The following is a 15129-nucleotide window of genomic DNA, read 5'->3' on the forward strand; positions in this document are numbered from 1 at the left end:
TGTGTGTAGGAGCAGGGACTGCAGCCCTGGGGTGCTCACAGCCATGCACCCAGCCAGCTGGCACTGCAGGGGCCGAGGGGCTGCGGCTCTGCTCCCCACCCCTCTGCTCCCCAAGATGTTTCTTGGACTACATACTATATACAGCTGCAGGGGAAAAGTCAGGAATCTGGGATATTTCAGGCTTTTCGTAAGCACAGACAAAGGGCTAAACACCAAAGCGGTTGTGCGTCCGTGCGATTTAGCTTCTGCACAAAGTGCCTGCTTCGACCCGTCAAGCACAGCCGTACGTGCAATTGATTTGCAGCGATTTTGTGTGTGTAGCTTAATCTTCGACCACCGTTGAGGGCAGTGGCCGGACACGTGCCAGGGTGGAGACCCCAGCTGTCCCTTCTGGGAAGGATGATCGAAAGGGCATCCTGGTAGAGCAGCTTGTGCCACCTCTTCTGCAACGCGGCAGCCAGGTAACGCTGTCACGCGGGGACGGTGCAAAGCCAATGCTCCACTTGGGTCTCGCCGCCGTTGGGTTGCACTTGAAGAGGTGTGATGTAACGAGCACAAATGCCAGCTGGCATTTGCTTCCTGAAAAATCATGAGTTGTGATGCTCTTTGAAGTGGTGTCCGTGCTGTGACTGGACCCCAAGGTAAGTGGAACGAAATGAAGGAGATGCTTTATGGCTGGGCTTCCGGGAGTGGGGAGCACTGAAGCGTGCTCCTGGGGAATGGGGTGCCAGCTGTAAGCAGCTAATGGTGTCTGCAAGCAGCAGAGGTAGGATTTCAAAACCGCTTTGATCTCTGCTCTGGAAGTTCAGTCCTGTGGATCAAAAGAACGATTTGCAACGTGAGTTATAAGAGGACTTAATGTGAAGCCACATGCTTTCTGGGCAGCCATGAAGGACACTTCCCTACCACAGCAGTGGGATACGTGCACACAATGGCTGCCTGGTTGGCAGTAGGCAGAGGTGGATGTGGCTGTGCTGGGGAGGGTTACTGCTGCTCTCCTGGACATTAACATAATTTCAGATCTCCTAATGGAGCTGAGACCAAAGGTGCTCTTGTTCCAGTGGGTTGGGTCACTAGTAAATATGTTAATAATAATATGTGGAGACCAGTGACGAGTGGTGTTCCTCAGGAGTCGTTATGGGGACTGGTGCTGTTCATCATCTTTGTCGGAGACATGGACAGTAGGATTGAGTGCACCCTCAGCAGGCTTGCCAATGACACCGGGCTGAGCGGAGCGGTCAGCGTGCTGGAGGGAAGGGATGCCATCCAGAGGGACCTGGGCAGGCTGGGGACATGGGACTGTGTGAACCTCATGAAGCTCAACAAGGCCAAGTGCGAGGTCCTGCACCTGGCTCAGGGCAATGCCAAGCACAAGCACGGGCTGGGCAGAGGTGGACTGGGAGCAGCCCTGAGGAGAAGGACTGTGGGGTGTTGGTGGATGAGGGGCTCAGCGCGGCCCCACAGCGTGTGCCCAGAGCCTGGGGAGCCATCGGTGCCCTGAGCTGCATCCCCAGCAGCGTGGCCGGCAGGGCCGGAGGGGGATTCCCCCCCTCTGACCCCCGGCAGCGCTGCGTCCGCTCTGGGCCCAGCATAAGGAGGACACGGAGCTGTGGGAGCGGGTCCGGAGGAGGCCACGGAGATGCTCGGGGGGCTGGAGCCCCTCTGCTGTGCAGCGGGGCTGGGGCAGTCGGGGCTGTTCCGCCTGCAGAAGAGACGCTCCGGGGAGACCTTGGAGCAGCTCCCAGGGCCTGGAGGGGCCGGCAGGGAAGCTGGAGGGGGACGTTTTATGAGGGCCTGTAGCCACAGGACAAGGGGAATGGCTTCCAGCTGAGAGGGGAGATTTACCCCAGCTCTTCGGAAGGAATTTGTGCTGTGGGGGTGGTGACACGGGCACAGGCTGCCCAGAGCGGCTGTGGGTGCCCCATCCCTGGCAGGGCTCAGGGCCAGGTGGGACGGGGCTGGGAGCAGCCTGGGCTGGGGGGAGGGGGCCCTGCCCGTGGCCGCGGGTGGCACGAGGTGATCTTTAAGGTCCTTCCCACCCAAACTGTTCTGTGATTCTTTGTTCTGTCTTCATTGGGTTTGGTTGAGTAAGGTTTAGGGAGGGCTCATGCAAGCAGCTTTGCCAGAAGATCCAAGTATTTTGTTAAGGCGCCCTGTGATTCTTTAATTATTATAAATAATCCAAACGTGTGAGTTCACTGTAGGTAGGGAAAAGCATGAAATGACCAAGATACATTTGCCTTTTTTAAGCCACCAACATGAGGTCCTTTTTCATGTGGAGGGCATAGCAGCCCGGGTGTGCAGATTTACCCTAATCAAATCCACGTGGGTCCTTTCTGCAGCTGACACAAAGCTTTTGCTGCGGCTGGTTAGAGAGAGGCTGAAGTCCTGGCTGACGATGGGAGTTGTGCTGCTGATCCCAGGGACCACAGGACTTAATATCCAAACAAGGCTTTGATCAAGATTAGATTGTACAGGAGCCATGTTAATACTATTATTAATAAAAATAGAAACCAGCTCTGTTTTTAAACGGTGCTGTATGTAAAGGGAGGACAAAAAGCATTTTGCATCAGACACATTTTTGCTTCCATCCCTTCCAAATCCATCCCCACTCACTGCGCAGCCTCACTCCTCCTCGCTGTTGCTTCTGTGCGCTGGTTGAAGAGCTGCATGTCTGGCTGCTGCAAGCAAGTTCAAGTCCTCTGAAGTCAGTGGCCGTGCACCCAAAGTATGTCTGCATCAAGGGAACGCTGCGGTCTTTATTAAACCAACATCGAACAGTGAGTACGAGCACTGGCTGCTTGCACTGGAAACTTTTGAAGATGAGAGAGAGAGAGTCCAAATGGATGGCCACCAGGGTGATTTGATGGTCTTGGAGCATTCCATAGATAGATTCAGCAGCTGCACCACAGTTCCCACCCTAAACGCTGCCCCCAAAGACAGGGCTGCCAAATTTAAAATCAAAGCTCCGGCTTAGCAGCTGTTCTGTCCTGTCAGGAAACGTTTCAGGAGTTGGCCAGACTTGAAGCAGTGATGTTCAAAGGGTGATGGTGCCTACCATGTTGAGATGAACAGCTGTTAGTAGCTTATTAATCTTGGAGAGCCTTTGCACAATGCTTTTACCTGCACATGTACCAGAATTTTAACATCGTTTTTTAGCAGAGGTTGAAGGCTGGCTGTGACAATCAGTTATCAGTGGTTTTGCTGATGATAGCTTCAGAGCTACAGCAATTGCTCAGGCTTTAAACTTTCATACTTGCTTTGAGTTGCAAAGTATTCATTATTTCAAAGTATGAGACGGCTCCACTGAAGAGGGGATTTTAATACTGCCAGAGAAAATAAGCAGATGGCAGAGTGAATGGCAAAAATATGACAGAGCCACCCTGGTCTCTAACCATCTGGTTTGGACCTTAGTTTAACATTTCAAACTTGCACACGCTAAGTCCATCTGCAGCAGGCTTGGTGCTGGGAGGGGGAGCACACTGGGCAGCGGAATGCCACTGCCCACATGAGGATCGGTAAAACGGGCAGTTGCTTTTTCCCCTCTGCAGCAAAGGGCAGACAACAGCCAAGTTCCAGATCTTGCGTGTGCTGCCTGAGCTGCCTATAGGTCATGACTGAAGTGACAGTGGTGGCCATGGCAACACTGCATTGCTCTTGGTTTTGGCAGGACCAAGAAAACAGATTTTGCACTGGCTCCTTCCAACTCTTCTGGACATCAGTTCTGAGCATTTCCTCCTGTCTAATCCACAGTCAACTAAAATACAGTGTTAGAATTGGGAATGGAGCATTTTTCAAAGGAACGTACGTACCTGTGGTTCAGACACATCCAGCTCTGTGCACCAGGGATGGACAGGAGCCTTTGAAGCGCCTTCTAAGAAGAACAAGATTTAAAACTACCCTGGAGAGCCTTAGATAAACCTGGCAGTTTGTTTCAACGCTGTTGTTCAGGATCTTTCCTGAGCATAATGAATGTGAAAGACTAAGGCAAAACCAATGGAGAGCTTGGGAATGTCTGTCCACCTGGCCTTGAGCTCTGACGAGGCGTGAAACACCGTGTGCATGTGCGTGTCTGTACGTACTCATAGGCATCCGCACCAAATAATAGCCACACACAGACACTGCGTACGTTTCCTTCCTCTGTATTTGTGTGCTCTAGTTTTAAACTCATTAGCTGCTCTTTTTGGTGAGTTACTTGAGCAGTTTTCTGCAGGGAGGATAGGCTGAATCACATGCAATCGCAACCATCTATGAACATCCATGGAGGAGCTCGGCTTCCTTCCAGCGCCTTCCCCGGCAGGGTCTGATGAGAGGATATCTATAATTACAGATCACAAAAGCTGCAGTCGTGATGGAGTTAAGAGGACTGGAAAGAGCTCAGTGGATTTGGGGTGCTGTCAGCTCAGGAACTGCTCTATCACGCGCCTGCCTCTCTCTGCATAAATAATTCTGTTTCAGAACTGCCTCTTATGCTTAAAATGATACATGGCACTTTCCCCCTCCTTGTACCGCTCCCCCTGTGAAATCGTGCTAGTCCAAAGAACCATCTATGGGTAATTTTCTCTAAAGGCTTTTTTGCATGAAAAATAGATCAAAATTCTGCCGAACTATTTATGCTGGTTTATTTTTACAGCTTTGACAGAAACGGTAATAGGAAAATGAGATCAAGATGCTTTTGGTACATTACGGGCAATAAAATAAAATAAAAAAAAGAGCAACCTCCAAGTAGTTCAGGGTCAAATCTTGCAGGTAATTTCTGTACTACAAGCGTATAAAGCCCAGCGTGTTCCTCTCATTCTGAAAGGGCTTACAGGTATTGTGATGCTGTTTTTAAGGCACTTGTCTTTTATGAGTCTGTAATAATCTTTGCATTATACTATTACAACATAATCAGGTCCTTGTCATGCTGCCAAGACTGATCAGATAACATCAGAGCACTGAGGAAATTTTAGTACTAAAGTTATTAGGACAGACCCAGATTTATACCACGATAGTTGCAAACCACTTCAGCGCATCGCTGGAGCTCGGTACTCTGCAGGAGTGCGGGTCTCAGCCCTGTGGGAGCTGGCAATAGAAATGTTGGCTGCAGCTCCAGCCAAGGCTGGAAGTTCAGGTGTGAGAGCATCTCTCCAGTGTCACCAAGCATTTGTGAGATGTGGATTTAAAAATACTCTGTTCCTCTAAAAAAAACCAAACCAACAACAACAAGCATTTGGAAGTGCTAAAATGACACAGCTACAGTCGCTGTGGTTGCAATAGTTTAATTTTGCAGCAATTAAAATATCAAGCCCAATGCACCGGGAAGCAAAATGCTTCTTTTCAGCAGCTTTTCCAAGCCAAGTGGATGCGGACACTTGTCATTATAGCTAATCCTCCCCGTGCTGTGCTTTGCGATCAGAGTCTTTTAGATGTAGCTTCCCACCAAGCCTATTCTTATGTATCTTATCTGGTGATAAAGTCAGATCAATACCTATTGTAGCCGGGAATGATGCTCTATTTAGAACAGGTTGTGTTGCATTTGTTGGAGAAGCACTGCATAATTTTTTCATTGGAAAAGCCTCCAGTTTGAGCAAACACAATTGTGGTGTGTGTGTATCATTCTCCTTGAACTGTGGCAGCGCAGAGAAATCACTGCTTTGCATTGATGCGAAGCTTGCTTTATTCTAATGTCTCCAATATGTCAAATGTTAAACTATTTATGTTCCTTGCTGAGTTAACAGGATGAAAACCGTGGCTGCTCCCCGATACTGCTGTACGTTAGGATTTGTGGAGTGAATTGTGCACCTGAGTTCCACTTCTATTTGGCATTTTTAAGTGGCCATTATAAAAGGAATGAATTCAGTGATCTCAGCAGGAAAGGTAAGACATTTGGACACTGGACAATCTGGACATTTCTGTTATTGGTCTGGCACAAGATAGACAGGAACCTGTCCAAAGTGGTATCATCCGTGAGGAGAAAATGTGAGAAAATTAATGCCAAAAAAAGAAAAATGATTTTTTTGAGTGTAGTGTTATCCTTTCCTCCCGCTTCCATTCTCTGCCTGAACGGACGTGGTTTGAGATGGTCAGGTGGAGACATGGTCCGTTCATTTTTGAAGGAGGTGGCACATGAGTACCACACCTGATCTGGCTGCTTGGTGCAGATCTTCTGAGAAGGTTTTCTGTGGCCTCATGGCAGAGAAAAGAAACGTACAGGTTTCCTGCAGAAATTCCTCTTCCTGTTTCAGCTGCAGGATGCCGAGTCTCTTTCGCTTCTTCATCGAGGTTTCCAAGAGAATTTATGAGTTGTTCAGAATGAAATTATATTGAGATTTTCGACAAAATGTTCTTTGTTGGGTCTGTCAGGGCACACATTGTCCCTGCCCGTGTGGTGTTGCCAGAGGGTTTGTCCCTCCTCACGCTTGGAAAGGCTTCATGCCTGGGGGGTCTGGGGTTCACCTGGCCGTAGATACAACGCTGCACCTCAGCCAGGTCTGTAGCAAAATGGCCTCAAAGGTGGGACCTTCACTGCTTTTGCAGAAATTCTCACACCACCAGTCCTCCCTTGAGGTGAGGTGAACTGTGAAAATCCGCATACCCAAATTCAAAAGCAGTCCTCTTCAAGGGGTGCCTGTGTCCACCTGCAGAGGTCACGAGTGGTGTATTCCACTGTGGTGGAAGTGAAAAGTCCCCAGAGAGCTGGTTTGCCTTTTCTTTTCCCCCCTCTCTGTGTGGTTTCTTTACTCACCTTCGTGTAATTCAACTTAACGTTTCTACTGAAGTTCTTGCAGTGATTGTTCCATGCGATAGCAACATTCACATCAGCTTGGAGGAGCACTTCAGTGATGATACAGGAGATATATATATATATGAATATTTAAAAAAAAATTAAAAGCTTGCTGCGTATGAGAGTTATGCAACTTCTGATCGTCGCCCATAAACAGCCATCAGCCACTGCTGTGGAGCTGTTTATTTACCGGAATTTGGATTTAAGAGCCTTGCTGTGGTACGTTCTGTCACCACTGTGGTACACAAGCCCTGTGCCAGGGAAATAAAAGGTACTACTGCTAAATTATGCTTGTAAGTACCAAACCATAAGGCTTTCTAGAGGGAGTAAGGCCAACACACCGCCTGTGCACTGCGCTGAGGATGCTTAAATAACAAGCGGGTGCTGCATGACTTCTCTCTTCAAGAGGGATTTTGAGTGTAAGGGATGGTTGCTCCAAAATTCTGGTGTTTTCTTGTCCTGCACAAGCGGTTGCTGTGGGAAACCTTGGCCCCAGTGCTTGGGGGGGTGTGTGATTGGTGTGGGCTGCCCTGCCCCATGTCAGCACTGCCTGCTCCAGTCTCGTCCCCGCTGTCATGGAGCACCCGTGCCCCGCTGGAGAGCGGCAGCCGTCATGCTTTGGGCACGAGGGATTGCAGAGCTTGGGAGGGGCAACTTCATCCCATTCCTGACTCCTTTCCTGCTCTGGCATCTTGGGGAGCAAGGACGTGGTGGCAGGGGCTTGGCCCTGGAGATGTCCTCCGTGGTGTCTGCAGTGACGTGGGATGGAGCACAGCCACAGTGGGAACAGAAAGTGCAGAAACTGCTTCAGCTGCGTGGCTGGAAATGTATCTGTACGTGTTGTTTCTTCCGACAAAAGGAGTAATTTGGAGAGATATCGTCTCTCAGAACTATACAAGGGAGCGTGTGGAGAAATGATTATTTCTTTGCCTTTTTTGCTGTTTCTCACTTTTATTATTTAGGTCTTTGTTCTGATACATCCTTATTATTTTAGCTGCCCTGGGTAATTGTGGTTTTCCCTTAACTTTGGAAGTTACTTTTAAAAGAAGGGAGGGGGGCGAAGATAAGGCAAAGCTGTTAAATGGGAAATCTATTGCTAATTAAGGCATGGTTTTGCTAATCGCCTTAGAAATGAAGTTATCAGCTGAAAAAGCCTGGAGTCAGTGTAATGAAAGTTAGGAGCAGGGTTTTTTTCCCCCGTTTCCTTCTGTCACAATACATTCAGAGATTAAAAGTTTACCTTGCAGACTCATCTTGACACCATTAGACATGATGTCTCTTTGCATTAACTGCAGGCAGGCTCGAGCTGTTCTAGGATATATTTCAGTCTGAATAGTTAAAATTTGGCAAAGTTAAAAGCAACTAAACTCAGGATCCTTTAATGGGAGCTGTCAGTGTTCATCATAGGTGTCACTTCACACTCCAGCTAGAACACCATGTCCAGGACCCAAGGTAGTCACTGTCCCTTCTTATCTTAGTATTTTTTTTAATTATTATTATTATTGATATCCCAGGGATGAGGAGGAGACAGCATTATATAAGGTGGTGGCCCAGGGGCACCAATAGTAGGATTTTTCATCTGGAGATGCTGATGGCTGAGAGGAGGAGGTGCTGTGCTCAGGCAGGGCACCATCCTGGCACTCCGCTGGCTGGAGGGGGGCAAGAGACCAGCCCCAGGTTTGCCTCTGAGCTTGCCAAAGTCCTTCTCTTTTTTTTTTCTTTGTTTTTTTTTTTCCTGATAGCTTTCTTTGTGCAAAGAACAGATGGTGAGCCTGGATTCCCCTGTATGGCTTGCAGCCACGTGAAGGGAAGGGGGATGTACAAGTTTTTCTGACATGCCAGGGGAAGGAGCCCTTGCGTCAGTATTTTCTGGTGAAAATATTCTCCTTAATTAAATAATTTTATCTTCTGCTTCCCTGCCAGTGGGCACCATGGCATAGCAAGGGCTGCTTGCAGAAGGCTAAGGAGGGTAACAAGTTTTTCTTAATATATATGCATTAATTAAACCTCTGTTTTCAAAGTTGATTTTTTCACCTATTCTTTTGCTAGAGCTGTGGCTGTGCCTCCCCCTGTGTCCTTTGCTGCCTGGTGGGTGCTGGCTGGACTTCGATGCTGCTGCACCTGCACCCAAGGGAGGGAGCCCCCAGGGTCCCAGCGCTGTGGGGTGAGCGCAGGGGGACAGCACACTGTGGAGGAAGCAGCTCTGTTCTGCTGGAGAGGCTGGGGTGGAACAAGGCAGCAGCCCGTCATGCTCAGCATCCTCCTGCTGCTTGCCCCAGGTGGCATCCAAACGCATCTTCTGGGTTGCTCCGTCCCAGCAAACCAGGCCTGTAAAGCACTGCTGGCACCAACACTGCCAGCCTCAAGGCGTGGGCACGGCCAGCCCCTCCAACGCGTATCTCCAGCCCTGCTCAGCTGGGGAGCACAAATGGTGCCTTCAGCCTGGTGTGGCACAGGACAGGCTTTCGGCACCCTGCCGGGTGCTGGGTCTCCTCTGGGTCACCCTTTGCTGCCTGGCTGGCTCCTTCGACATCAGGCAGATTGCCAAAAGCCTTGTTTAAATAATGCTCCTCGGGAGTAATTGCCAGCTCTGGCAGACAGGAGCAAAGCAAATGGATAGCTGCAGTGCATTTTTGAGGGCAAAGGGGATTATGGACAGTAATTGTTCTGAACTGCATAATACTCGGAAAACTGTTTCTGTGGCTGCTGCGATGAGCTGGTCAAGCGAAAGTGGGATTTTCTCCCTGTATCTATTACACGCCCAGAGGACTAACAGTACACAGTGTTTTGTGAGCAGTCTTCTATTCCCCCTCCATTAGCAGCAGTGCAGTAGCCGCAGGGGATGTGCCCTTGCCGGCAATGCCAGGGTGCCTTCTCCCTCGCCTTGCTTCTGTCCCATCTAACAGGGCTGGTCACTGTTGTTTTCCAGGATGCTCCCAAATGCTGCGGTTAGTCACGTCCTAGATGCATGAAGGATGTGTTCTAGGAATGAAGACCTATAGAGTGCTCCATAAAAGCACTGTAAAAACAACTGATTTTGCAAATGGAGGCTGAAGGCTGGTGGCAGAGGAGATGCTGATGTCTTGGCCGGGAGGTACATGGGCACACGAGGGGTGCCTGGACCTCCCTTTGAAGCTCTGCTGCTGTATTGCATCAGACCTGCTCCCCATTTTGGGTTATCCCAGTGAGGTCACTGAGATGCCGGCTCTTTCACAAATGCTTTCGCACCCTATTGACACCTTCCTGCTTCTGAAGGGTGACCAGAAAGCGAAGGTGGGTTGCCCCATCACTGGAGCATGGTGATGAAGTCTCACACTAACCAGAGGTTGCCTCCCACATGTGCAAAAGCTTCTAGAAGGTAAATGGCTGGTGCAGTTTCAGCTGTACTCGGATGTTTCACTGCCTGAGAGGAATTGCTGTTTTTCCATGCTGAATTGTTAGGACAGTTACATTTTGCTTGGAAAATAATTGCGGATGTATTACCCACCAGCTATCTGAAAAACACATCAAAGATCTCTGGATGATGGATTTGTTTTCTGTTTGTTTCTCTCGGATTTCTTCACTAGAATTTGGGGTTAGCTGGTTATTTATAAATCCAGGCATCTTTCTGTATGTTTGATTACTCCTATGTGTAGAGTAATGGAGAATTTACTGAGTCACCATCATTTACTGGAGGGGGATGCTTCTATTTTAATTCTGTGTCTCTTTACGGGTGGATGAATGGCAAGCTAATAGTTGTGTTGGAATTTGAATGTCAGAAAACAAGAGAAACTTGAGACTTGCTCGCCATATTTAACCTGTTGTGTTACATACTCTTTCTTTAACATGCCTTTACACAGTCTTTAAACATGCTTTTACATGCCGTCCATGCATATTTTGTCAAATGAAATGAACGTGACTTCATCCTTTGTAGGAAGCAATATAAAATACACTGCCTTGTTGAACAGGCTAAACATGAATTAATTTGGCAATGCCTTATTTTTCTGATTGGTCTTAATGTTGTCCCGGCTCTCGATTACCCATCTACTAAGAGATAATTCCTCAAGGAATTAGCAGAAACAACTTGCTGGATTGATTGTCCTGTTAATGCTGTTAGTTGCAGTAAATAGTCTGTCTTAAGGGATTGTAGGTTTATTTGCTATGAACGCGAAAAATCTACTTAATGGGAAGGTAATCTATCTGTTAAAGGTCTTTGGTGGGACAAATAATTGCTCAATAGGGACATAAATGAAGGTTCCCAAAAAAACATCTGCCCTCAAGGTCTGAGTGCTACAGGGGTGAAGTTGCTGCAGGTTGGGACATCAGGGCGTCAGTGAGGCGATGACTTCCAGCCTTGCTGGGGGGATGGAGGTCCGCTGAGCCCTTTTGGTTGCCGTGTCTCTCAGCTTATTGGCACCAAGAGAACAAAGTCTGGGGCCTTTCTGTGGGCCATTCACCACTCCAAAGTCATGGTTATTGCAAGGATGAAGCATCACACTGAGGTTGTAGGGTAAGTGCACCTCATGCTTCGTGGCCAAGGAGGATGTCCCTTGGGTTGCAGCCCCTGTGCTGTCTCCTGTGGACCTGTTCCCATGCATTTTTGGATTTCAGCAGGAACAGAAAGTCCTTGCCAGGCCACATGGGAATAAACAATGTCTTCCTGGGGCCATGGTTTACTCCTCTGTATGCTGAGGACAGTGATGCTGGGTGTGACTTGGCCATTTCCCATGCAATAGTTCTCTTCAACCCCATTGTTACCAGCAGATACATTTATAAATGCCTTGTAAAAAGAGTTATAATGACAATTTATGTTTTATTTAGGAGATAGAACTATGGTCTTTCCTTGCATAAGTGCCTTTTTTGAATTAAGTTTTTATTGATCTCTCTGGGACTGCGCTTGGATACGTATACAGCCAATGCCCTTTGCACAATGCCCAGCACTCTTTTCTCTCTCAGGTTATTCCAACCTGTGCATTTCAAGATAGTCTGTACAGATATTTGAGAAATCTCGGAAAGCTGTCTACCATCAAGCTATGTGAATTATCTAACTAAATCATGGAAAGACATGGAAAGGCACCTTTACTGCTGGAGGCAAGCTTGCTGGAAAACGACATTTTAATTGTGGCACAGTTTTTACATTTTTTAAAATAATTATTCTGATCTCAAATCAGGACAAAACCTAACAAATCTGCCAAAGTGCAAAAAGAGGTGGTGCTGGGGATCTTCCAGGGCTGGCAGTTTTATTCAGCATTGAACCCAGCAGCTTTGGGAGCACCCAAGGGCAGAGCCTAATGCTTCGGTTTCACCGCAACTCTGAGAAACTAAAGAACTGAGCAGGCAAAAAGCACAGGCAGTTTCTGTCAGACTGTGGCCTTGGGAATATTCCTTTTAAAAGTATTTCTTTTCCTCTAGAACTATCTTGTTCACTTCTTATTTGCTTTACCAGTGTGTGGCCTGTTGCAAAACTTGGAGCAGACCTTGTGGACTTGGCTGGGCAGAGGCGAGCGTGGCTGTGCTGGAGAGGAGGGATGGGCATGCCCCTCATTGCAGACATCAGCTCTGAAATTGCTTTGCAGTCACGAAATTGTATTTTAAAGTGTTCATAAAGGTCAAATGACAGAACAGGAGTAAGATAGGAATTTTTATTTTATTTTATTTTTTCTACAGGTTTATGCACTAGCTAATAAAACAGGGCTTTGATTTTTTGATGATACTCTGCAGTGCTGCGAGTGAGAGCAGCACGGGTGGCAGGATTACGCTGAGTGAAGGTGTCCCTGCTGCACTGCCCCTTAGTCGCGTCAGCTGGGCTTGGGATGTGCGCGTGCCCCACGCCGGGTGGGCTCAGCCCACTGCCGAGAGATTAAAAAGGGGCAGCTGATAGAGCCAGGAGGCTCCTTGTGCTGCCGGGAGAGCGGATCGAGCAGGGTCGGTAAAATTTAGGGAACGCAGAAGGGGTAAAAGGTGGTGAGCCTGGAAGAGATCTCAGAAATGATGGGTGTTGTAACAACTGTGCAAAATGATAATGCAGAGCAGACTGCAAAACAGGCAAAACTGGGATTATTAGGCCTGTTCGGCATATGTGTTTGTAATGATTGCCCGGTGCCTGGTGTCCTGGATACGCATCTTTAATTTAAGATAAATAACTTCTTGATGTAGACAAACAGGGGGGGAAGAACCCAGGTGTAGCAAGTCTTTCTGTGAATTCCTTTCCGTGTGATAAAAAGAAGACCTTGAATTTATTAACTTGTACACTGTGATTTAAGGGAATTTTAAACAGCATGTGAAAAAAAAATAATGAACAAATGTTTTTAAGTGGGAGAAATCTGTCCCTGCCATATGTTTCACTGAGTCATCCCTTTTTCGGGAGATCTTGCCATGGTTTCAACTATTCCAGTTGCGAATCCTTTTTATTTAGTAGCAACATCACTGTAAACTCAGCGCCTGATCCTACAACGCGTTGAAACCACATACTGGATATAGACCCGATCCCTCTGAAGCTGACGTGTGTTTTGCTCTGGGCACAGGTTAAATTCTCTGTGTGTCTCACCATTGGGCAAAGACCAAACCTGGCTATGGGTTTTGGCTTGCCAGCCAAATGGTGTGATGCTCGGTGCTCACCAGGATATTACAGAAACCTCAAAACCCACCACTTCCTTCTCTTTAACGTGTACGTGGACCTGTTGGCATCACGGCAGAGCCCCGTGCTGACAGTGCTGTGCGGTTGCGTTGCAGGTGTGGCTGTGCGGTGGCAGCATGGAGGTCCTGCCCTGCTCCAGGGTGGCTCACATTGAGCGCAAGAAGAAGCCCTACAACAACAACATCGGTTTTTACACCAAGCGCAATGCTCTGCGCGTGGCCGAGGTGTGGATGGACGACTACAAATGGCACGTTTACATTGCGTGGAACCTGCCGCTGGAGGTATGGCCTTTGCACCCTTTCTTAAGTCTTCACTTTGTTGGGTTAGAAACTTGAGTTATAGAACATTAGTGCCCCTGGGTGAAGGAGAGCCATAAATACCCTGGGTTGCATCCCCAGCTGTGGAAGTCAGCAGAGCTCGCTCGGCTTTGACAGAGATGCTGCAAAACCTGCAGATTTTGGAGGAATTCCTACTGTTCACATCAGCCTTTTTATTTTCATTTCTAAAAATTAAACCTGTGTTATAGTGTTTATCTCTCTGTGGTGTGTTTACACAGCATGGGTTTATGTCATGATACTGCTCCGCAGATGGAGTCTGTGTAAAGTCAGTTGGCAGAAGGTTACTAATGCCAGCATCTTTAGTACATGAGGGTTTTTTCCTGCTGCTCAGGCAGGTCCATGTCATGTGCAGCCCAACCCAGGTTTCCCAGTTTGCAGATGCTGTCACTGCCCAGAGCTCACTGCAAACAGTATGTGGTCCAGGTCCCTGGGCCATTTGGTTTCCCAGTGTTGGGAAAGTCGAGACCACCAGCACTTCAAAATGGTGTTCACAGGTAAAGGATTGGAGGTTGGTGGCTCACAGAAGGAGATCCCCTCCTAGCAGCACCACATGGAAGTGCCCCAGAAATGCTCTCTTTAAATAGCTTTGGTGGTTGTATTTATTTTTGCACGGAAATGCTTGGATTTTCTTAGATCTGAAACATTATTTTTCATGTAAATCCTGCCACATCCCAGTGTGGTGCATCATTGGAAACCGTGGGGTCCCACCAGCAAGACAAGTTGGCCAGGCCCAGGGGACACATGCTGTGTGTGGACCTCTCTAGGTGATTCCCAGCACTTCTGCATAAAGCTCTATGGGCTCCAGGAGGGCTTTATGGAGGTCTGAGGCTGCTGCTCGGCTCTGGTCCCTATGCAGGTTATGTCCAATCATGAAACCCAAGAGCATCTCCTGCCTCCTGGCTCTCAGCCCTGCCTGGAGCGCACTGGGAGCACCCCCAGCTGGGCTGGTCCCTCCATGTCCTGCCTGGGGTCCTGCCAGAAGAAGGGGTGGTGGGGAGGGGGAGACAACGATGCTCTTCAGGTTATGGGTGGGTTGAGAATTCTGGTGGGGGCCCTGCAGAGTCCCCCAACACCCACTCCACCTGCAGTGTACTACAAGTGCTGGGCTGCTCTGTTCAAGTGTGTGGAAAAACTGTTGCCACAAGTGGCCAGACCCCATGTGAGCAGTTATTTACAGCGACCCTTTTGGTGCTAAAAATAAACATGAAATATTCATAACTTGCAGATCACACCCCTGCACAGCGCTGCTGTGGTCCTGGTCCTGCTGCGGCAGCATCCCTGGCTGGCAGCTCTGTGCTCTGGGGCATTTTGGAAAACATTAAAACGTAAAAACATGAGCTGCTGCTGCTGCTTTCTGAGGAAAGGTTACATCTGGGGAGAGTTACTGGCATTTAGAGCCAGGGTAGCTG

The 15129-nt window shown here is 48.3% G+C and overlaps 1 protein-coding gene across 1 annotated transcript in view; it reads left to right on the forward strand.

The window, feature by feature from the left end:
- GALNT17 (polypeptide N-acetylgalactosaminyltransferase 17) overlaps window positions 1-15129 on the forward strand; it is a 214681-nt gene that overhangs the window by 181795 nt on the left and 17757 nt on the right. The window contains exon 7 of the mRNA XM_037375128.1: window positions 13478-13663. Coding sequence (XP_037231025.1) covers window positions 13478-13663 — 186 coding nt within the window. The remainder of the gene's footprint in view (window positions 1-13477; window positions 13664-15129) is intronic.

Source organism: Falco rusticolus, chromosome 1 (genome assembly GCF_015220075.1).
Source record: "Falco rusticolus isolate bFalRus1 chromosome 1, bFalRus1.pri, whole genome shotgun sequence".
NCBI lineage: Eukaryota > Metazoa > Chordata > Aves > Falconiformes > Falconidae > Falco > Falco rusticolus.